This window comes from Lutjanus erythropterus, chromosome 16 (genome assembly GCF_056507025.1).
Source record: "Lutjanus erythropterus isolate fLutEry1 chromosome 16, fLutEry1.hap2, whole genome shotgun sequence".
Lineage (NCBI taxonomy): Eukaryota > Metazoa > Chordata > Actinopteri > Lutjaniformes > Lutjanidae > Lutjanus > Lutjanus erythropterus.
Window position 1 is genome coordinate 13288133 of NC_139332.1, and position 24261 is coordinate 13312393.

At 40.3% G+C, this 24261-nt stretch overlaps 1 protein-coding gene across 1 annotated transcript in view; it reads left to right on the forward strand.

Moving 5' to 3' along the window:
• Positions 1-24261, forward strand: part of csmd2 (CUB and Sushi multiple domains 2) — a 300458-nt gene that overhangs the window by 193243 nt on the left and 82954 nt on the right. Inside the window, 8 exon segments of the mRNA XM_084738310.1 lie at positions 3418-3544; positions 15663-15865; positions 16003-16194; positions 17357-17495; positions 18234-18421; positions 22082-22205; positions 22207-22373; positions 23132-23248. Coding sequence (XP_084594436.1) covers positions 3418-3544; positions 15663-15865; positions 16003-16194; positions 17357-17495; positions 18234-18421; positions 22082-22205; positions 22207-22373; positions 23132-23248 — 1257 coding nt within the window.

The window sequence follows — 24261 nt, forward strand, 5'->3', positions numbered from 1 at the left end:
CCCCAAAGCAATTTTTTGGATCTTCTCCTGGGCGACATTTTGACAGAGTCTTTCAGAAACCAGCCAGTCGCTCAGTAAGGAGAACAGGCAGGATGGTGTTCTTTGACATCAGCTAAGGTGATTAGAATAATATTGCTTGGCTCCCGTTTCAACCCAAACTGACAGGTAATTTCATGTCTGGGTACAAACAACATTCAGCATACTGTATATCTCTGAACACGTTTGTCCTCCCCATGCCCCTTTTCACTGCAGATGATAGCCTAACAGCCAGAGTGAATTTGGGAGCAGATGAGGGACTGCTTTCGTTTGTAATGGTGGGATTATTTTCTAGCAGCGAGGACACACTGCACACAGATGAAATGGGTATAGCGAGCAGGGGAGGAAGAAGGATGAAATTGAGTTGAAAACAGTAGGGAGAGTTCATATCCTGAAAGTCACTGAAGAAGAGAGTTGCAGGTTTGAAGCATGTCTGGGTTGCACACTGAGTTCTTAACAGGGTTGTATTTTAAAGTTTGTAATAGTACAGTACACATACAATGAATGTAATTAGATTTTTTTATAGCTAACTACACATTCCTACATATTTAATGTCTAACTTTTGAATATAGCTTTTGTGTGTTCCTTAAAGGTGCAATATGTAAGATTTTTTTCTTTAAAATCTTAGTATAAATTATTAACAGAATATGACTGAATATCAGTTTTTACATTGTGTCAAAGATGTGTTGTAGAGATATCTTGTGTGATAGTAGAGCTCAGCCCCCACCCCTCACAAACAAATGTATGGCTAAGTGTCTGTTTAATTTGTAGGGTGTATCCTGATTTTTTTCATCTCCATATACAATATGTTTGCCCACAAACATTTTTGTCACGAGAAAAAGTTAAGAGGAAGGTGAGACGAAAAGAAAGGTAGAACCTGAGTTGATTTTAGAAAGATGTATGTGGAGACATAGATTGAAACTCTACACCTTCAAGCTGTGGGAGTTACACAGCCACGGCAGTACTGAGCAGTAGTTTCTGAGGTCATAAGGCTAGAGAAAAGAGATGGCTTTGTCTTACTTTGATAGATCACTGCCTTCTCTTTTCACTCCATGAAACAGCAACTTTTGTTGAACAAGAAAAGCACAACAGAGGGGAAAGGCGTAACAGAGACTTTAACCTCAGCAAAAGTGTAAAGATTAATATACTTATACTTTCACTTTTTTTTTACATATTCCCTGTCATTCCATGACAGTAAAAGCAACAATAACAAATCTTTTGAGTCTGTCAAACATAAACATGCATTTTATTTACAGTGTGTGTGTATGGATGTGTGCATTTGTGTATTTCTTTGTATATTGAAACTAATCATACACTTTATTTCCAGTGTATACGTGTGGATGTGTGTATGTGAATAATTTTGTGTGTTTATGCTTTGACAGCAGAAATGATCGGAGCCCAGCTTTGGCGATTATTGCCATTTAAATGTATAATGCATGAGAGAGGTGCTGAGTGTGAGGAATGGAGACAGGGAGAGAAACAAACTTAAGGAAAGCCATGTTTGTCAAATGGATGGTGACAAAATATTAATGTCTGATGTCTATGGAGAAATCATATGTGTTTTCCTGCTAAGAGTGTGTACTGTATTGAGTAAATTTGGTTCCAATACCAATACCATTTTTCCTTCCTGAAACCAGATACTTGAATCAATGCAATTCATTAAAAAAGCCATATACTACTTAGGCTGTATGGATGTGGTATGATTGCTATCATTGATGGATAGCCTGGCTCGGGTTAAAAAAATATGGCGTACATGATGCTGCTGGGAAATAGCAGGGTCTTGTTTTCGGATTATTGGATTGGTGCAGTCCAGCATTACTGGTATCGGTATTAGAACAATCTTAATTAGTTCCATAGATGAAAATAAAACAAACAATGACTGTCCTGCTTGCTGAAAAAGAAAGTACAAAGTAATAGATGGCAGTCTGCAAAGATCCAAAGTACTCTGATAAATTAAACATCCTTTATTAATTATTGATTCACCAATGCGTTTCAACGCAGCTGATTCTTCATCAAAGCATAGAGAAACTATGAGAACAGGTGTGGTCATGTGACGAGGTCACCTGAGAAGTCTGTTCTGCTATTTAAAAACAGTCACACAAAATAATTTTCTTCATTGGCTCCTTAGCTGTCAGTTACTTCCTTCCTGCTAGTCTGACTCTGTTTGTGTGTACTTGCCATCATGGCCGTATTTCAGTACAGGGTCTGTTTGCCACAGATGGATTTCACAGTCATCACCATCATCATCAGTATGATTCCTCCACTTTCCTCCTCTTTGAAGGATCTATTTTCCTCTCAGGGGAAGGAAAAGAAACAAGAACACTTTTACCCTCCTCTTGTCAGCCAAGATGACCTCAAAATTTGAACAAAAACACTTCAAGTCTGATGTTGTTGGAGAACATTTTCCTTTTTTTTTTTTTTTTTTTTTCGTTCACTTTTTGGATAAGGGTAGGAGGTGGTAATTGAAGGGGGGCTGAAAATTGCTTTTCAGTCACAGCGCGTTTCTGACGGCAATTCATTACTCAAGGCTGAAAAGAAACTGCATTCTTCCCACTGTTCTTGACAAAATGTTTTGGCCTCTGATTTTGCTTTGTAGTCTCATTGATGCGTGTTTGTGTCGTTGTCAATTTTTTGAGAGACTGAGCTTATGTTGTGTACCTCGAGGGGGGGCTTGTTGAACTGTGATATGATACTAGAAGCATCATATTGTCTACTACTACTATTACCACGACTGCAAACACACCAGTAAACATTCTCAATGACATTCGTCTGATAACAAGTGAATCATGAGTCTTTCACTCACTTGGCAAGAAGCATTAGCAACCATGTTGCCCAGTAGGTGCTATCATGAGCCATTCTACTGTACTAGATACCTAAAAATAAACTTAATATTTTGCCATCTCAGTCAAAAAGCAGCTTTAAAAGTTTCCCTGAACTTCTAGTCTAATTCTAGGTTAATATATTGAATGTTGTGTTGTTCAGTCAACAAAGTCCATCAACTTTCAAAGGCAACATGATGAGGTCATTGGTTGGGATGGCAGATTGCCTTGGCTGAGCCAAAGAGATCCACATAGAGTATATTGAGTTGGCTGCTCTCCCTCCTATCATTCAAATTGCAAACAAGATGATGAAGCACATCACATTAGAGCATACAACTGCTATGTCAATAATTAATAATGATGAGAGGAAACTGATGTGAAGCACTTTACGGGAAATGGAATGATGCAGTTCCTGGTATGTTAAGTATGTTAACCTTGCTGTTTTATTTTATTAATTTGACTTTGAGAACATTGAGGAGCTTGTACTTATATTTCCGTTTACTTCTGCTCATTGTTAACCTTCTTTATCTGTCCGTCGTTCTGTTTTCCTTCCTCTTTCCAGCGGAGTGTGGGGGCACAATCAAGGACGAGCCTTCCGGACGTATCCTGTCTCCGGGCTACCCAGCTCCATATGAGCACAACCTGCACTGTATGTGGACCATAGAGGCCGCCCCAGGGAGCACGATCAGGTCTGAACAACACTCTGTTTCCTTTTTTTCGTGCTTTCTAGTTTTCTGATTACATTGTTCTTTTCCAGGCTTTCTTTCAATCTACCACCTTTCAATATACTTCCAATTTAGCCACCCTTTTTGCAGTGGTATTCATCACTTTCACAGGCTGCTGTGTAATCAATCTTCAGTGAGCTGCTATTGGCCAATAGTTGAGTTAGTACTGGGTGAGGGGAAATACCACCTCAGAGCCTCCGGGCTTTAAGCTACACCAAAGAAAGTCAAGTGTTTCAAATTAATTTTGGCTTCTATATGTATGCATGTTCTATGCTTTACTTTCATGAATTGGATGAAATGTAAGGAAGCAAAATCCTGCAAAGATAGAGGTTTTCGTTGATACCATTCTAGACAGTTTAGACCGCTCAAAGTTATTCTGCAGCACTACATTAATTTCCAGTCATTGCAGATATTTTCGCCATGATGTGACCATCCATCTTCATCCATCCTGAAGGCCATCCTGAGAGATCCCCAGATGTGTGTGTGTTTTTGGTATGGCAGAAATGTGCCAATTGCAATTTTCTCGGCTAATTCTGATCTTTTAAAAGTCTGGCCTGCTGATTATTATTTTGTTCGATTTTCTCTTCTTCTAAGAATCATAATTGACTACATACACAAACATTTTTGTAACTTTTTTTTCATGAAAAATTTAAATGTTCATAATAAAACATTGACTATTAAACAACTTAAACATTTTCCCCAAAGTGCTCCAGGCTACTGCCAGGCCTTGTCCTTTTTTTCCTCTCCTCTCTTTGCCACACTACCTTTTCCTTTTTTCCAACCTTTCCTCGCCTCTCTTTTCTCCTCTGATCTTCTCACATTTTCCTGCCCTCTCAACTATTGTCCTCTCGTCCATTTTTCCCTCTCTTATTTCCCCGAATCTTCTCTTCATCTTGTTCTTGGACACACTAGCATGTGTGTTATGTGTGGCTGTGACCAGCGGTGTAGAATATATCCATGACATGAACATCACGATACTGTCTGTGACACTGTGCGCATGACAAGAACCATTGCGTGTTGCATGTGTATAAATATGACCGGCACAGAATTTGATATAACCGACAGTACAACCGATCAGTCAGTCACTGGTCATGCCTGATCAAGCTGAAACTCTGATGACTGTCTGTTTGATTGATGCATTTTTAGTTCTTGGGCTTCCCCAGGGTATTGATTCCTAGGGGGTCTTGCTGTGAACAATACAACCCAAAGAGGGGCTCCTGGGATCATTACCAGGTGGCACAGTCAGCTAAGCACCCATACTGTGATATTCTAGCCTCCTGAATAGACTCCAGCTAGAATATTATGGCATTTTCTCCCTGGTACAAGTAATGGAGCACTGTGAATAATTAGCTGTATGCTTCAGATTCCACCACCTACAGAGATCGCTGTACGCATTCATGTGTGCATACATTTTTATGCATAGATAGATAAACATTTGCATTTATGAATGTATGTACTGTTATAATTTGTTTGTAGATGTACTCTGTGGCTGTAATGGCCATATGTCTCAAAGGAGATGTATGGCCATTACAGTCCCCTTCTTTTGTCAGTGTTACTACATTTTGCTTGAAATACAACTGAGGCAAACAGCCAATTATTTAATTAGAAATTACAAGATATTATAGATATTTAGGTATTATATTATTGAATTGTGGATGAAACAACTTACCTCACCTTTTCTCACTGAGATCCACCCCAGCTATCCAAACTCTGGCCCTAACACTTAACCTTGCCCTTCAAAAAATGTGTTTTAATCATCATGTTTTTCTTCTGTACATAAGATAATGTCTTATATTATAATGCAAGACTAATGAATTCTTTAAATCAAATTGAAGCATCAGAAGTGCATATTATACATTTTTAACAAGATGGTGTCCTTGTGGATATTGAATCCTTAACCCTGGTGGTGTAAGTGTTATTCTCTATCCATTAAGCTACTTAGGGCCGCAGGCATGTCGGTCATAGTGCATATCAGCACTCTTATGATAAGTTCCATGTTTTGGCAGCAGTAAAATGGATGGCCATTAAGCCACAGGCATGGAACAAGCATAGTGCGTTGGATGTATTCACAATATCAACTGTGTTTATGCACTGTCATGAAGCAGCAATGTAAACTAATGTAATAATCTTGTAAGCCTAGATACTTGAAGGAACAGCGCTTCTTCAAGGAGAATACTGTTAAATCCATAAGCACATGTGTAGATGAAGGAACATGTGGAAGAGGCAGAGAACACAATAGATGGTTTAAGTAGGAGGGCTATAATCTCTCTCTTCTTATAAATTGGATTAACTTTTCCTGGAAGATCACATGCTCATCATAGTGAAACATTTATGTATATACTATACCGTGCATCTGCTCCTTTGTTGTGTTGTTGACTGTTAAGTTAAGATTCTGACTCTTTCTGAACTCGTAATTCTGAACTCTTAATTTTAGGGTGTTAATGTTAGATGAACAGAGTAGGAATTGTAGTAGTCTTTATTCAGAACCCCAATTGCTAAAAACAGAGGCTGATGATTTGCAAAAACTTATCAACCAATATTCAATTGATTACCGTACAATGGTCTCTTTCTGAATCTGATGGCCACACCCTGTTCCGAAAAAGGTGGGACAGGGGTTTATTTACCACTGTGTTAAATCACCTTTTCTTTTAACAACACTCAATAAGTGTTTGGGAACTGAGGACACTAACTGTTGAAGTTTTGAAAGTGAAATTCTTTTTGATTCTTGCTTGACATACGACTTCAAGTGTTCAGTAGTCCTTGATCTCTGTTGTCTCATTTGAGACAGGTCTGGACTACAGGCGGGCCATTCTAGTACCTAAACACGATTATAACACATGCAGAATGTGTCTTGGCATCGTCTTGCTGAAATAAGCAGAGACATCTCTGAAAAAGACGTCATCTGGATGGCAGCATATGTTGCACCAAAACCTGCATTAATTGGGTCCTTGCAGATGTAACAGATGTGTTAGCCGCGCCATGGGCACTACCACACCTCCATACCATCACAGATGCTGACTTTTGAAGGTAGTGTCTGTAACAATAAACTTTATCAGTTTAAACATTAAATATCTTGACTTTGAACTGTATTCAATTTAATACAAATCAAAAAGTAAAACAAAGTCATTGCAGTTTTTTTTTCTTTTTACATTTACACTGCATCCCATTGTTTTTGGAATTGGGGTTGTACATTCCTTAAACAGAGTTCACCAATTTTACAGGACAGGGGAATCTTTTCACAATTCAGTATAAACTTAAATAAAAGTAATGATATTTACTGTTTGGTTTATGTCCACTTACATCAGCAGAATTTTGGTATCTATCTTGGCACTGCTTTGTCAGGCTTTTAACACTGCCAGTATTTTCTTGTTCCAGGCACTTTTTTTTGCTTCAGTTTGGTTGTTGTTTCATTTCAAATCCAACATGCTGGAGTAAATCCAGAACAATGAAAAACATGTCCTAATACTTCCAGACTGCGCTGTATAGTTTTCCTCATGCACTGCACCATATAATTTTGCATATTCTCGTATATTCTCGTGCAGTTCTGTGCAGCCTTCTGCGTGGATCTATTTGTGTGTACACGCTGTCCCATAGCTTGCACATCTGACATTCCTAGGTCCCTCATGATTGCAAGTTTAGGTTCATTAGTGCTTTCACTACCTCTGGGTCCCCGACATTCCTCTGCAAGGTATGCTCCATATCCATGCCTTTGATCCTACCCACGCAATTCATTATTTAGGAGAATTTGCAATGCATTAGCCCAGGGATTCCTTGTATATCAAATGATGTAGCTGAAGGTAGCACACTAATCAAACCGTACTGAGTTTGTGAGAGAGACCAGGCGTTGTGCCGAGTGACAGCAGACATCTAAAAAGCCTGTGGACCAGTTTGCTGAGAGATATTGATGGAGAGAGTATACATAGGTGTGAGCCAGAGTGGAATAGGCACATGAAGAGCTAATAACAATGTAAAAGGAATAAAGATGATAAGGGAGGCAATGAGCCATTTCACCGATGGAACATTCAGTAGTTACTGCTACAGAGATCAAAGGGGGGATCTAGGCCACATGGTACACCCACTGAGCAATGAAGCCATAAGTATTCATCTAAAAAATAGTATTTAGTATTTAGTAAGTAGCATGCACTCTAATTGGAGAGCTCCAGCATTGTGAAACACGGTACATTGTGTGGGTTGCAATACTAAATTGCTGTTTGACTGTTGTTCACAAGGCATCAATAGGACTAACGCAGTAAGTGAATAACTGGTCATTTAGAATTAGGCCCACAGTTGAACTTCTCTCTCTTCTCTTTCACTTTCACATACGTCTGCTGTACTGTTAAATTAGTACATAAATCAGTAATATTTAAACTGGGGCCCCCTGCTTGCTCAGTTGGCAGAGCGTGCGTCGAGGGTATAGAGGCCGAGTCTTCAGCAGCAGCCATGGGTTCGTTTCGTTTCCCCTACTCTCTCACCCATTTCCTGTCAGTCTACAGCTGTCCTATCAAATAAAGACAAAAAAGCCCAACAAGATAAATAAATAAGGTTAATAATAATATTTAACTATTCAGTCATTCACGATTATAGTAATCATCTTTTACAGATATTACCCACAATGCTATGATTGTTGCACTAAGCACAGACACACAGACTTTGACTTATTGCTCTCATTTTAACGTGTGCAGCTGTCTGCACTGGCTCCCTGCAGGCTCACATCTCAGCTGTGTCTCAAAGGCATAACTGCAACCTGAAGCGTTTCTGTACACTTATTTGTCCATAATTTGCACATAAATGGGAGGTTGATGCCCAATAAAAGCACAGAATACCCGTATTTACCTACATTTTGCAACCTGGGCATATTGTGCTGTCATGTTTCTTGACACTGCTGACATTTCTCAGGCTAGTTGCTTGGTGCTTACTACCACTCCTATTGTCACCTGGTGATCTGAACATCCAATTGTCTGCTGGCAATCGCAAGTTACTATGATTGGATGTTATGAATATAGATGTGATCACACAACCTTAGTGCTGTTTGTTGATGAAGACACTCATAAGTTTTACTCAACATCTATAAGAGGGGAGGTCTGCTGTGAAACCAAATTTTCTGTGCTAATTCAGTAATTTTTGGACTGTAAGGTTGATCTCTTCAACCTTTGACAGCTGTTTCTCTATAACTGAATATGCTTCTTAGTTTCTTAGATGTTGTTGCATTGTCCACTGTCAGAGCAGCACCAGAATTTTCATCTCAGATAAGATCATCAGGACTGTCTGCACCATTCAGCTTAAAGAGACTTAGCTCAAATATGATGTAATCAGAACTATAGTAATTTTTTTTTAACAACATACTGTGTATAAATTATGTTTTAGAGTGTTTCTTTCCTTTAAGGAACCACATATACCACTTTTCCAATGCAGTGCATCCCCCATTTGTCATGCTCTGTCACAGAAATAGTGCCCTCAGTCCCAAATGAATATGCACATATATTTCACTGGGTTTGCACAGCACAAAAATAAGTTTCACATATTATGTATCTCCAGGTTGTTGCTGTGTGTGTGTGTGTGTGTGTGTGTGTGTGTGTGTGTGTGTGTGTGTGTGTGTGTGTGTGTGTGTGTGTGTGTGTGAGAGAGACAGAGAATTTAAGTTTGTGACCATTCAGTATAGAGAAGTTAAATTGTATAGGCTTCTTTGTACTTTCTAAAGGGGGTATTCTAAGAATATGGAGCTCAGTTTTGGTAGTTTTATATTAGAATTAGATTCAGGTTGGAGAAAGATTTGAGACTGGTGATGTTAAGGATAGGCAAGCACAAGGTTGTGTATGTGGGTGTTCTTTAACTTATACCTTTATCTCATTCATTTTCCAATTTCACACCTTTTCCTACTTGCGACTCTTCTTTTATCTGTGTGCTAGTACTGCTTACATGTCATTTCATCATGTGCCTTGCACTACATGAACTGGACAAACCTCTTTCTGTGACCACCGCTTGGTTCAGGTGTCAAGACAGTCCCTCCCCCATGAGTTGGTTGTACTGTCTGATGTGGTTGGTGTGTTTTCAAAGCCTGTGGTATGGATGTGTCCCACCATTGAAGGATGATCCCACAGGGACAGTCCCACAGAGGCCACCTCCACACATATTGATGAGGGTAGCTCTCAGTGTGACATTGCTTTTCTGCACACAATCTCAATTAGCTGTGTGGAAGCACGCAGTTGCAAGTGTATGTTTTCTCTCCATCCCTCTTCTTCCTCATTCCCTCACGCACCCACACACACACCCATATAAACCCCCACATACTTACTTATTTATCATCTTCATGCACACATACACGTACTCTGAAGACTCCCCACAGGACGCGTGATTGCAGCTAGACTATTTTGTATTCATGTGAGAAAGTCTGAGCTCTCTCTGTTTCTCTCTCTATTCCTCTCATATGAATACAAAATAATTAAGGCAGAATAAAAAAAGAGACCTGCAAAATCTTTTCCATCTCTCTCTTCTGCCATCTCATCTCCTTGCAGCGATTCCTCTGACACTTGATTGAGCTATTTTATCTCGTTAAGAAGGGGACAAGTGTAAAGGAGAGCCCTTAGCTGTAAACTTCGAAACATGGCTTCCTATGATTCCAAATTACAAATTTCCAAATTTCCTCTCCCTCTGTGAGACCTGCAGTAATTCTGTCTCTGTCTGTCTGTCGTTTTACTCGTCCCTTATGTTACCTGAGGATGTGTTTAAATGGACTTTCCCCTACTGGTAGCTAACACTCCTCTTCCTGGTTTATCTGCAGTGAATATGACTAGCTGTGAGAAGATTTTTGTTCGCAAGTGTGAACCTGCTAACACATGCTGTTCTCTTTCACACACACGTTTTATAGGTAGCTGTGGTGGCAGGATCTGTGTAACAGAGCAAAGAAACATTGCAAAAGATGACTAAAGACTCTTTTTCACTGGACTAATAACTCACAAACCCCCACTAACATCTGGCTTTTGTCCTCAGTGGGACAGTCAGCAGTCAGTCCCAGCTCCTGGTCTGATCAGCAGTGATGTGAACATGACACCTGTGTGGACACTCCTTCTCTTTTATTCCTTTTTCATGCACATGTGCTGTTTTGCTTGACGTGGATTGACGGCAGAGTTTTCGAACTGATGGCCGCTTGTCTTCAGTTGAGCAGATGAGCCGTGGATAAACATTTTATTTCCTATATGTTCTTCATATTCATAAAGCTTTCATTATGAAGCAGCAAAATCAGAAAATGTTGTGTTTTCATTGGCAGTAACTTAACATGACTCTCCTGCAGATGAAAGTGAACATGGAACAAAAATAAAATACCTGAGAGTACAAACAGTCACACAGGAGAGAAACTAAACTTCAAACCACAGACATTCAGTTAGAAGATACAAAAGGACTGAGAGATGAACACACAGAACACACACTTTTAAAAAATGCCTTTCTCTCTGCTCTGCCACACAGACATGAGTTGAATCTTGGCTTTCCAGTCCGCAGAAAGAAAGAAAGGAAAATAAGAGATAACTCATCTATTGGCAAAGAGAAAAGGGTCTGCCACATTTTAAAAAAAAACCTGCATATGTGTGCTAATCTTGGTGTAAAAACAAAGGAGAAATACTGAAAGACAACCAAGAAGATTGGTTCATTAAAAGAAAAGTGTAGTCAGTACATGCTCTACATGTGTTCAGAGATTTTGATGTACCAGTATCAACATCTTATCTAGCTACCTTCCTGCATCACTGTTATCCTCTCACCGTCTTCTCTTTTTCACTATCTCCTTATCCAGCCCCCCAGCCTTCACTCCCAGAAAGTGACAAGGAGAGATAGGCTATTTAGATCTTGTATAAAAGGAACCAATTATCCTAACATGCAGCCCACATCCATCCTATCCATCCAACCACTGAGCACAAATCCCTCCATCCTTCAGAGCTTCCTCTGCTCTCCATCAACCTCTTATCCTCCCGCCATCATCCTGTTCTTCCCACAACCTGGTGATGATTAACGTCGGTCTTGTTTTTGTTCCCTCCCTCACCTTCTGTTTTCATTTGACGCACCTCTTCCTTTCTACCCACCTTTCCATCTTCCTTCAAACACATAAATCTGAAAACGGAACATGATGCCAGTCGGCGTCTGACAGTCCTGAAGGTTGTGTTAGAACGTGAGACCCCCCCCAGCACACACGAGCGCTGATCCGACACGTGACGGGTGCTTCATTCCGACATTGCTCATGCAAATCCCCAGAACCATCTTTAATGCTCACTCACATCCTCAGTGCTGTCTCGATACACACACATGTGCTGGACCTCTGCACATTGTAGGAAGGCACACACATGAGAAAACTCTTTTTGTCTTACTCATGCTGGCAAACTGAAAACACCTCAGCATGTCCTGTCCAGGGTATGGGGAGATGGAGCGTTGGTAAGAGGTTCATAATACCTAAGGGTTTTGTAATAGTATTTGCATAACAAGCATGCGACTACCTGAGGCACTTACATGACGGTGATGGAGGGCTTTGAGCATAACCTTTGGTCACTAGAAGTAGAGGGGCTAGCTGGGACGGTAGTGGGAGATAAGTAGGTCACCACTGTAACAACGCTATAACACCAAAATTTAATTATATAATCATTTTATTACTATAATATATTACCTAAATATAATATGATGCTATAGTATACCGGGACCAGTTTTAGACTTATGCAATAATTTATCCACATATTAATTCATCATCTTTGTATGAGACATTTGGGAATAAGTACAGCAGAATATCAAACACCTTTTGTATGATTCTTTTTTTGTTACCTTTTTTAAAAAATTTTCCTAAGTGTTACTTTATTGTTGCGATATTTGATATTTTCTTATTACTCTGTTTTTCACTACTTAATCTTTTCTATCCACCATCTCATCTACACACAAGTACATAGTAAGGTCTGACCAAGTGTAGATGAATCATTAATCATGTTTTTGTTTTCTAAATGTGTATCTACATTGTAGTTAACACCATGTCTGCAGAAATGACACTTAACAGTTTCACCTGTATTTGATCTTTTTCTGTTGATTTAATTCAACAGATTATCAAAATAGATAAATTCAGTCAAAGTGGCATCTCCAAAAGGTTTGGCAGCTGGTACGCGGGAGCTGCTGAAGAGAACTGCTGTCTTCTGCTGGTGCATTTTAGGGTCAATTGCCCTGCTCAAGTGCTCCTTAGCAGTAATTGCTCAAGAAGGGTCACTTTCACACCCACATTTTTTGGATTCAAACCACTGAGTGGTTTGACACCTATCTCTCCAAGCTTCCACCACTCCAAACAAAAGAACTGGGCGTCTTTTCTAACTCTTTAATAGACTGTAAACTTCAGGGTATGATTCTCTGTGTCACAAGAGAAAACACAGATCTAGGTCCTGTAATTTGTAATTTTAATTGGTTGTCTGTGAAGCCGAGAGTACTGAAGAGAAGAAAACAGGTTTAACTTGCTCTCTTTCTATCCCCTCTAACAGCTCATATTTATTAGGAATGTGTTGCTGTTTTTATATTACTTTGCTTACATTATTATTTTCATTGAGCTTTGAATGATTAGTGTAGCCTATATAACACCGTAGCCTATATAACAGTGTATTATCTTTGCTTCAGTGGATATTAGCAAAAGAAGTGTAAGCGGAAGAATGAGTACAAAGAATAGGATTAGTATTTATGCCAGTCCTTAGATGATGAATGTTGGAAACATGTCATGTGCTGCTTTGCAGTGATAAGGAGGTTAATGTGTGTACTTAATGTATGTGTGGCTCTGTTGCTGCATCTGTTTCCCAGACGCAGATGCTTATATACAGCTGTATAATGCATACCCTTTAAATATACCTATCAGTGTACATTGGCGTGAATATGTACCGGTGTGCCTGTCCGCATCTGTTTGTTTTATGTGCACTTCTTTCACAGGCATTGCGACAGGACTTGTCAAGTAGGTTATGTACAGTATATCCACACACACACACACTCACACTGCATTGTTGAGTAGCCTCTGGCTGCTGCTCACACATCAGACAGTATGGGAATCGGAGTCTGACACCAATTATGCAGAAACGGTGGGAACTTGTTGCTAAACCCGACATATCAGTGGGTTGCTGTTTCTCCTCTGCATCATCTGTAGCTCAAGGCTCTGTGAGTGTGTGTATGTGTATGAAAGGATAAGGATACTAAAAGCACAAAAAGTACCATGGTTTCCTCTGGATGACTAGGACGGAGATTACCATTCAACATGTTTAAAATTATATTTTGAGAAAATGGCTACTGGACAGATTTATTATAAGCTAAGCCTAAACTTGTGGACAAAATACTAGAATAAACAGAGCTCTACAAGCTGCTCTCTTTTAAAAACTGAGCTTAAGTGCTACATGAGTATTTTATTACAATAAGTGATGTTTGCTTTGCATTAAAACTGCAATTATTGAAACATGAGGGAGAGTGTCAGGAATTTGCTTTGGGGCAAAATGGTTTTCAGTGAATTTTCATAATGAAAACATTTTCACAATAGATTTGAACTCTTGAGACTAAGCTCTTTGGATCTGGATGAATTTTGAAGTCATGAAACATACAAATGACATACATTTCCATTTGATCAGGATATTTTTGTTGTTTGATTTTGTATTAAAATTTACCAGGATGAGAGTGCAATCTCAGTATCTCTTTGATATGCAGGATGTTACACATCATCCAAGGAGAGGCATCACCGTTTTCTTTTGCTTTAGTGCATTTGAAGAAAATAAAACCCGTGTTGTTGTGATAACAACTTTGTGTGTGAAACAAGTAAGTCAAGCTCAGTTCAACACAATTTTAGCTTTTTTCTTTTATATTGACTGCGCCTTCATCTCAGTGCATTCCACTATTTTCTCTTATTTTGATGGCATGCAAAACAGCACTGTGTTTCAGAGGCAAAAAAATCAAAAGCTCAAATTAAATGAGCTGACATACACCCCCTATTTTTCTAATTTTTTTGTATGTATTTGAGATTTTGCCGCAGGATAAAGCTGATGAGAATTCTGTTTAACTTCAACAAAGTCTTTTATATTGAGTGGTGCATGTCAACATTACCACCGGTTTCTCATGTGTTCTAAAATACCGCTTTTTATCCCTTTAGTCCTGCTGAGTCTGTCCAAAACACATACTTACACATGCTCACACACTAGACTCCAAGCAATATATCATTATGAATCCACTGCATTGAGGCTGCCTGCACACACACATACACAAACACACAAATACAGCGCATTTCATATCCAGCGGACCACCAGCTGGCTGACAGCTGTCTGCGCCAAAGTGAAGGGTAGATATTTTGACAGCATCATCTTCCTGATGTCTAGACTGAAACTATTAAATGCCGTGGCAGACGTATCTGCTTGACTGACAATGTGGAACATCCATTGAATGCTCTGGATCTGGCGTCTGTGATTCACTTTAAAATGCTATTTGTTTCCCTCCTTTATAGTTGACCTTAACTGTGTTTTTGTCTTCCCTGTATTCTTATTGTCTCCTTCAATCACATGATTGCTTTGATTGATTCTTTGAAATACTCAGCAGTTGATTAAATCCATTTATTTAATTTTCCTCTGCTCTGACTTTTGCTTTTTACATTTTGGAAATAGCAAACTATATTGCTAAAGGCGTAGAATTTTGATTTTGTTTTTTACTTTTCTACTGTGTTATCATCATATATTTCTTTTTTTTTTTTAATTTTTAGTCTCCACATAATACAAACAATACACTGAAACCCAATAGTTACCTTTTATAGAGATGGAGGAAGCAGAAAATCCAACATGATGTGACAGAAGAAGATGAGCCTAGATTTTTCCTAGCCTTGGGCTGTTAAGGGAAAAGCTGCAGGATATTGATTTCTTCCACAATTACCTTCCATTAAAAGGGCCTAAGGTTTGTTAGAACAAAATAAAATGCAAATATGAGGTGGCAACAGTCAGAGCCAACTTTAATTTTCCAGTAAGAAGATGCCTGAGGTTGCTTTCTGTAAGGAGACGCATGGGGTTAAAGCCTTCTATCAACTGTCATGGCTGCTAAAGTATCTCGTCCTTGTCTTTGACAGTCTGCATTTCCTGGTGTTCCACACGGAGGAGGTACATGACGTCCTTCGGATCTGGGATGGGCCCCAGGATGGAGGGGTCCTGCTAAGGGAGCTGAGCGGGTCAGCACTGCCCCCAGACGCCCACAGCACCTTCAACACCGTCAGCCTGCAGTTCACCACAGACTTCTTCACCAGCAAACAGGGTTTTGCTCTGCAGTTCTCCGGTGAGGAGACAGGATGGGAGGAAGAGAGGGAGGGGAATGAAAATATCACATGTAAATGAACATGGGTTAAATGACTGGGTGGTAACTGGGTGTAGAGAAAATCTTTTTAATGATTGAGCCTCCTCTTGCTTCTCCAGTTTCTACTGCAACCTCCTGCAATGACCCCGGCATGCCTACTAACGGGACCCGCAGTGGGGACAGCAGGGAGCCCGGGGACCATGTGGTGTTCCAGTGTGATCCTGGCTACATCCTGCAGGGGGCCAACAGGATCACCTGCACTGAGATCAACGGTCGCTTCTTCTGGCAGCCAGACCCTCCTACATGCACAGGTATTAACACAGCAGGCAATCATCACTTATGGCTAATTATGCTACACAGTTAATGCTATCGCTACTGCTGAACAACTTATTTTCCACTCTTTTTAGCTCTCATACATTATATTCCTAAAGTTTCTGTGTGTTAACTTTATGTGCTTTTGAGATTTTAAGTGATTTAATTAGTAAAGACAGAAGAGAACATTATAGAAATTCAAGTTATCTTCTAAAGTATATTATGCCCTACAACCTGTCTAATGCAGTCTACTGTATCACATCTTTTGCTGGTCTGACTTTTGTGAAACAGGTAGACAACACAGATTCCTAACGTGATTACTTAACAGACTCCTTAAGTGAATCTTAAGTGGCAAACCCGATTGCCGTGTTCCCTGGATGTCTCCTGAAGTCACTGCAGCAGACAGGGAGATCTGATTATCCTCTTTCTCAATAACAACACAGACCTCTCAGTCTCTGATACTTTTTTTTTTTGTATCTGATCACACTTAGTGCTCTACACAATAATGTGAATTAACAATGGAAATTAAGACCTTTTAATTAGCTGCCTTGTTTAATTAATGCTTAGCTTAATTATCTTGATCCTTTTTTGGTGAGGGGTTGTGCAGGACAGTTACAGGTGAGATCTTGGTAAGCAGTGTCAGTGGGCATTAGCTCCGTCTCAATTAAGCACCTGTTACTACGACGTCCCGCAAGGAGTCCATATACCCCATACAGCAGGAGACTATAAATGACAGGTTAAACAATTTATTTGCAATTAGGAGTGGAAATCTCTTGGCACCTCATGATTTGATTCTGCTTCAGTGCTATTATAAAGTGATATCAATGCATTTTTATCATCAAAATTTAAGCTTTTAAGTCAGAGGTTGCCAGTCAGGTGGTATACATCTGCAGTTGCTCACATTCAGCCATCCTCACCCAAACCCAGGAAGTAGCCTAGTTTAGAGTGTTTACGTCAGTCATGTTTCACCATCCAATCAGTAGAGCTGTAAGGAATGAAAAATCAGCACAGTTTGAGAATTTCTATCCAAGAGTTTTAACAAAATAAAAGGCTTAGGCAGAATAGGCAGGAAAAAGCTTTCAATCAACATAAAATACCATTTAAATCAGAAATTAGTTGTTGTTCTACTGTTGTTTACTGTTAATTTTTCCCTATTTATAGCTCCATGTGGAGGGAACCTGACGGGTCCTAGTGGGCTGATTCTGTCTCCGGACTATCCTGAACCTTACCCCCATGGACGGGAGTGTGACTGGAGGGTTACTGTCACACAGGACTATGTCATTGCTCTTAGCTTCAACCAGTAAGCCTCAGTAACACACTTATTTCAACATATGTGTTTGGACTATGTTTAGATGCAGAAAATATTCCTTCCCAGGCTGTTTACATTGCTAATTAAAATCAGTATTCCACTAATATTCCTGTTTACATGCAGTCATGTATACTCCGATTATGGGCTGTTATTCATTTAACTGCTCTCTTGAAAATGTCATTATTGTGATATGTGCACATATTGAAAAACCTGATGAAATATAGGTGTGTTCCAAGCAGACGTGAGCTTTTGCTTTTGTAAATGCATCACTGTCTCAGCCTTTCAAACTGTTGGCTAGTTGGGTTTTTTACAACAGACAGAGCTGACGATGAACAGGCAAGAGGCCATGTGTTCCAAACTGCAGTAAAATGAAACGTATATTCTGAATGCTCTGTACGTCCAAAGAACGCTCCTCAAACCTGAATAAAAACACCTTATCCCACTTGTCTTAATTGGAAAATGCTATTTTGAGAATAAGCCCTACAATGCTGTTTACATGACCTGTATCAAATTCAGAATATTGTCATATTCTGTATAATAGTGTAAAATTACTGTGCATGAAAATTCAGTCGCTGTTGTTTACCTATTTTAATGGGCAGTGCACATAAAAACGCTGAATTGTATTACTTCATATAATAAAATAATGCTGATGAAGTGTGTTGCTACATTATTATATCTCATATAAACGGCCAATGTTTATGTACATTTTATTTTCACTTGTGTAACCAGGTTCAGCTTGGAGCCGAGTTATGACTTCTTACATATCTACGATGGGCCGGACTCCCTCAGCCCTTTGCTGGGTAGTTTCTATGGCACAGACGTTCCAGATCGCATCGAGAGCAGCTCCAACACGCTCTTCTTGGCTTTCCGCAGCGATGCTTCCCTCAGCAGCAATGGCTTTGTGCTGCAGTACACAGGTGGGCAGCACTTTGGTTAGAGGAATGACTTGCAAAATGCCATATTTGGCTAACTGGACAAAACTATCAAGAAAGTGGAAGCTTTGATATTGTGTGCCTGTGTCTGCGTGTGTGAGAGTTTTTCATCTTCAGCGTCTTGAGATTCTCAACAAAACAGTGAATTTTAAGTAGTATGTGAGGCTTTATCCCCGAAACAATTCATGTTTTAAAATTCTTCCTCTGGCAGAGTGAGAATGGATTTACCCTCTGCTGCTTATCGACCTTGCAGATTGTTTCTTTTTAACTTTCTCTTGTGTCTAGTCCAAAGCGAGTGAGATTAGTTGTGTGAAAATTGCTTCAGAGAAAGGATGGGGTGTCTGTGCCGCAGCATCCTGATCACCACCCTCCCATTTGTGCCACGGCCTGCTTGGGAGTCATTATTGATCTGTACCTCGTCTAGTAGGCAACTAACACAAAGAATTATGAAAATGAAAAGCTGACAGCATGTGTGCTTAAACTCTTTTTGATCAGTGCTTTGCAGCTGCACAAAAGGCTCCTCATAAATTAGAGCAAACAACGTTTTGTCGTCTAATGTCTGAGCTTAGCTGACCGCAGCATGTTGTTTGGAGGACCCAAATTTATTTGCTCACACGAGGTATTCTGCACTGCACACATGGTGCAGAATAATCACAGGCAAAAAGGGCGAGTTGGTTTAAGGGATAACACATCACACCTGCATTTTCTGCATTTGCGTTTCGGCCTCACGGGGGCAACGCCTCAGTGCCTGTATGTTCAGTCTTTTTCCTAACAAATATACAGACGCCGAACAAGCTCTAAATTAGACAGGGCATCTTCGTTAAGGGCTTTGCATGAGAGAACAGTGTTAAATCTTCCTAAATCTCCCAGCCTCAATTAGAGCTGTTTAAGGTATCAGACATTTAACCAATTCCAGATCGACCCTGAGCTGTGTTTCTTGGCTGGTGTTCAGATGGGATTTGATCTGTATAAGCAATTCGACTGATTTCAGAACGCTACCTGTTTATGCGATGCAGCTCTGTGATTCATTTGCAAAATGTACATAAATTGAGTGAAGCAGAGTGTTTTGCTAAGACAGTGTTACAGAGCCTACCCCTTAACTCACTCCCAGCTATATTTACTGCAGTGTGTGATACAGTGTGTGATATTGTATGGCCAATCTGGTAGAGCAGATGGACTCAGTGTGTGGCTCAGAAAAACTCCCTCTCCCCACTTCCAATCCTCCACACTAATGAACCATAACCAAATAATACATAAATTACCTCCTCAGTTTCAGACAAACAACATGGCACAAAAGCGTGTTTGGCTGCGGCACCGGATCTATTTGGTGAGGAAGCAGCAAGTTGACGAGTTGGCCCAGCTAGTATTTGGTCAGCCCGCCACTGAAAATTGCATTACAAAATCTGCCTGAGGTGCTGTCAGCCTCTTTACCAAGCAATCGTTATGTCTCTCTGTTTCCGTGTCTCTGGCCATGTCTGATTAGGCTCTCGAGGGAAATATGTGGGCAAAAACTTTCCATGCCTGAGCCACATTTGAATAACACACATAGACGCAGACAAAACACACATACAAGCACCCGCATATACACATCTGTCTAATCCAATGCCTTCACTCGCTCCTCGGCTCATTTTCACTTCACATCACATCACTTAAACTCCTTTGAGTATTTTCCAAAACAGATGATGCCACTCGTCCATTTTCTCTCGCACCTACAAATGTCCCAGGGCAGGGCTTGTTAAATCGTCCGTCTTTACTGCACCGACCCACCTTCTCGCCACTAGTAGCTTGTGTCCATGGCCAGTCCACACTTAACACGTGCTACATCCATCACGCCTCTGCTGTCTCTTGCCAGGTGTGCCAGTTTAATGAAGGAGGCGTCGAGGGAAGGTTGGGGTCTAAATCAGCCTGTGAAAGGGCTCAACCTGTCTAGAACAGGTGCCCTCAGTGACAGACAGACAGACCACATGCCTGGCCCCAGCACTCTGCTCAGCCATGAAGGGCAGCCTCCTGTCTGGTCAGCAGGTCCCCAGCTTTGAGCTTAGAAACTAGGCATTTTTCCAAGGTGCTACATGTACATTTTATCCTGAAGAATTTGAACTTTAGGTGGACTTTGTTATAATTACTGCACACGCAGAACATTGTGTGTGAAATATGTTTGTTTTATTGCATAAAGAGAGTTTGCTTGATGGTGCACAACAGGAGGAGGTTGTTGTTCATTGAGTAAATTGAACTCTTCTCTAAGTGGCAGATGGTGAAATAAAAAAAAAGCCTAATCTAAAAATCACTTCCAACATGTTGGTCCTCTTCATTAAAGTTAGACAGAAAATAAACAGAGAAAAGTGGTTCCAGTGAAGTGAACATTGTCAGCTCTGAGAAAAGTAACAATATGCCTTTGGTAAATACCACTGGCATGAAAATCAAGTAAACAGTAGTCTTAACCTTCATAAACAGATGTTTTTAAAATCTGAAAATTGTTAAAACGTTTCCTATTTAAAGGAATAGTTCAGATTATTTGATTGTATGAGGTATGAGATTGTATGCTGGTTGTATGAGGTAATAATTGGTAGTCAGTATCTTACCTACAGTAGATGACAGTCGACATGACCCCAGTTTGGAGAAGTAGGATCAGGCTTATTTTGCAAATCGAGTCTGGTTTGCTGGGAGAGAGCAATATTTGGCTCATATAACAGCAGTTTTCCATCAAAAAATGCTGTCTGGAGGCAAATTAAAGCAGTGAAAATATTCTGAATATAGCATAAACTTGAGCTGCTTTTGATTTTTTTAGGTCAGCCTTTTTTAGTGGCTTCCATGCTGGGTATTTGTCGACCTCCGTCGACTCTACACGTAATGCACTGACTATTGATAAGTACCTCATCCCTGTCTTCAAATAGTCCAAACCGTCCATTTAATGTTTGCTTTCAACTAGTTGATGCAAAGACAGTTGATGCTCCTGCATGTATTTTTGTCAGGCTTTGAATTGTAAGTTGAAGTTTTCTTGACAAAACAAAATATTTGTCTCATCTTCCCTTCTGTATGTGCATGTTAAGTCATCAAATATTGAAGTTTGCTGTGAGAGTGGACTGTGTTTAAGATTGAACCAAATTGCTTTGGGCATTTTTCCTATGTTTATTTTAGTTGTAAGGGCGTGAAGTGTGCCAAATTGACAGGCCTCCTCTCACATGCACATTTTCCACCTAAGAACAATGTGAAGGTAGATTGAGCGAGACATCTTTCTTACGACCTCCAGAGTGGTGATTGATATGTGGTTAGATACAGCGTGTGTGTCTTGAGAGTGAGTGTGTGCGTGTGCGCGCTCGTGAGAGAAAGCTTGCGTATGTGCATTGTCTTCTCTAGTTGACTGCACAGTGAAGCGTTGTGTGAGAGGCGGTTGTGTGCAGTCAGCAGACCTTGGGCCAGAGCAATGCCATTCTCAATCAGCTGCCTGTCTGTCTCTACAGCCATACATACCTCCAGCCGCCACAGATGAAAGGGCACCATCAAGGGCTAGAGAGAAAAGTGGCAGTCAGTGAGATATATTTACTGAAAGAGGAAAGCAGTGTAGCAGTGGGAAAAAGGGAACTAGTAAAGGCAGTGAGAAATCCGAGAATATCAGGAACCTTAGGCAGAAAACAATTTCTATTCCAGTATCTCTGCTGCAGCTTGATGCAAAAATGCTTTTATTGAATACCAACACACGCTCCCTTCTGTCGCTGATTTTCCACTGTGTTACCTCTCTCCACAGAGAACCCCAGGGAGTCCTGCTTCGAGCCGGGCCTGGTGCGCAATGGGACACGGGTGGGCACCGACCTCAAGCTGGGCTCCACTGTCACCTACCACTGTGACAGTGGCTACACACTAGAGGGAGACCCAACCCTCACTTGCATCATGGGGGGAGACGGCAAGCCGAGCTGGAACAAACCCAAACCCATCTGCATTGGTAAACACTGACATCTGGAGACGGTTGTTAGGAACACAAACCACATCAGTGTTTATAGATTTATCACATGTAAACATGCATGTATAATTATGCACTTTTTTGCATGGAGCTGTGTCCTACAGGTATATGTGTGGAGCTGTGTGGGTTTTGCTAATGTTAATGGATGTGAGGGTGTAGCTTTAATTAAATTAAATTTAAATGCTTTTTGAAGAGAGCTTCTTATTTTGCATATCTGCTCCTCACACTCATGACAAACCTGCGTCATACCGCCTGTGCTCTGACATTCCCATGACACGACTGACACATGCTGTGCATATCCCTCCCCCCCCAAAAAAAAAAGCTGGTAGCAGATCCCAGACACCACAGTGTGAAGCCTCTGTTACATGTCAGGTGGAATACATGCTCACTCCGCACACATTGTCACATTCACATACTAGGGATCAGCTTGCACAAAGATACAAGCACACATAAGGCATTTTTAGGGGTTTTAAGCAGGGAAAGGAGATCCAGGTCTCATCTCACCCAGGCTAACCCAGAGGGACACTTGGAAAACATTGCAATTTCACTGTGGCAAACACCAGGGACATCTTCCACCCAAAGCCCAATCAGACAAGAAAAGTAATTTAGGAGTAATGGAACAGAGGGGATGGGGAAAGCAGAAGGTAGTCAGGAGAAATGGAATCTCACGCTATTGGCTTTAGACCTTCCTTCTCTGTCTGCCCTGTCTCTTCATGTCTCACCTCTGTGTCTCTGTCCAGCTCCATGTGGTGGACAGTACTCGGGTTTGGAAGGAGTGGTCTTGTCTCCTGGTTACCCTGGCAACTACAGCAGTGCACGGACCTGTCTGTACTCTGTGGTTGTGCCCAAGGATTACGGTAAGACACAGAAGAGCACCGTGTTTACTGTGTTTGTTAATTTTTTCCTTGCAGATTTTTAACTGTGTCTGTTCATGAATGTGTACAGGTGGGTAATCATGTGTGTTTAATTAAGATGCAGTTATTCTAAAATACACACTTCTCAGGCTCAAACTATGATTAAGTGCCTCACTAAATCCTGCATATTCTTTCACGGTAGAAACTAATAAAAGTAAGAACACGGCTGAGCATTCTTTCACACCTGAATATTCTTAGTGACAGATGCGTAGGAGGAAACAAGTTTGTGGGAAAACTTGTAAAAGCTCCCACACACACAACCTATTCTTAACTTGCAATTAAAGTGCTTTAGTCAGAGAGTTTTTTTCAGATTTTTCTAAACGTTGTGAAATCAGTCAGTGATTGAAAGTTCCTCTATCCATCTGACTCATGGCCACACACTACAGATATTGGGATTAAATGATTACCGGTTTCATGATAAACCATCAGACAATTTCAGATGATTAGTATTACTTTTTCAAATTTAAGGTTGGATTAATTAAGTAGAAATATTTTGTTTCTGTACTTAAGTAGTTTTCAGGTAGCTGTACTTTAATATTTATTTTTTCTGACAGACTTTCACTCCTTACATTTTAACACAAATATTCAAGTCCCTGCATTTTTGAAACAGGCTCGTTACTTTAGTTTAAATGCATTTGAGGGGAATTATTGATTATTTTTGTTTTGCATCTTTGTATGCTGCCTTATCATGATCAATCTGATTACAACTTAAATGTAGGCAACGATAACACTCAGAAAATACTGTTCCCAGGGGTATCTATCAGCACATATCATGCACAACAGATGAAAAAGACATAACAAGACAAAATAGAAACGCGAAGGAGACTCGACAGAGGAGAAAAGGCGATGTTCAGTCAGCTTTACACAGACACAGCTGATAGAAATGTCCCTCTGGGTTCTACTTTTTTACTTTTGTACTTTGAGTACATTTCAGAACCTGTGCTGTCTCACTTTAT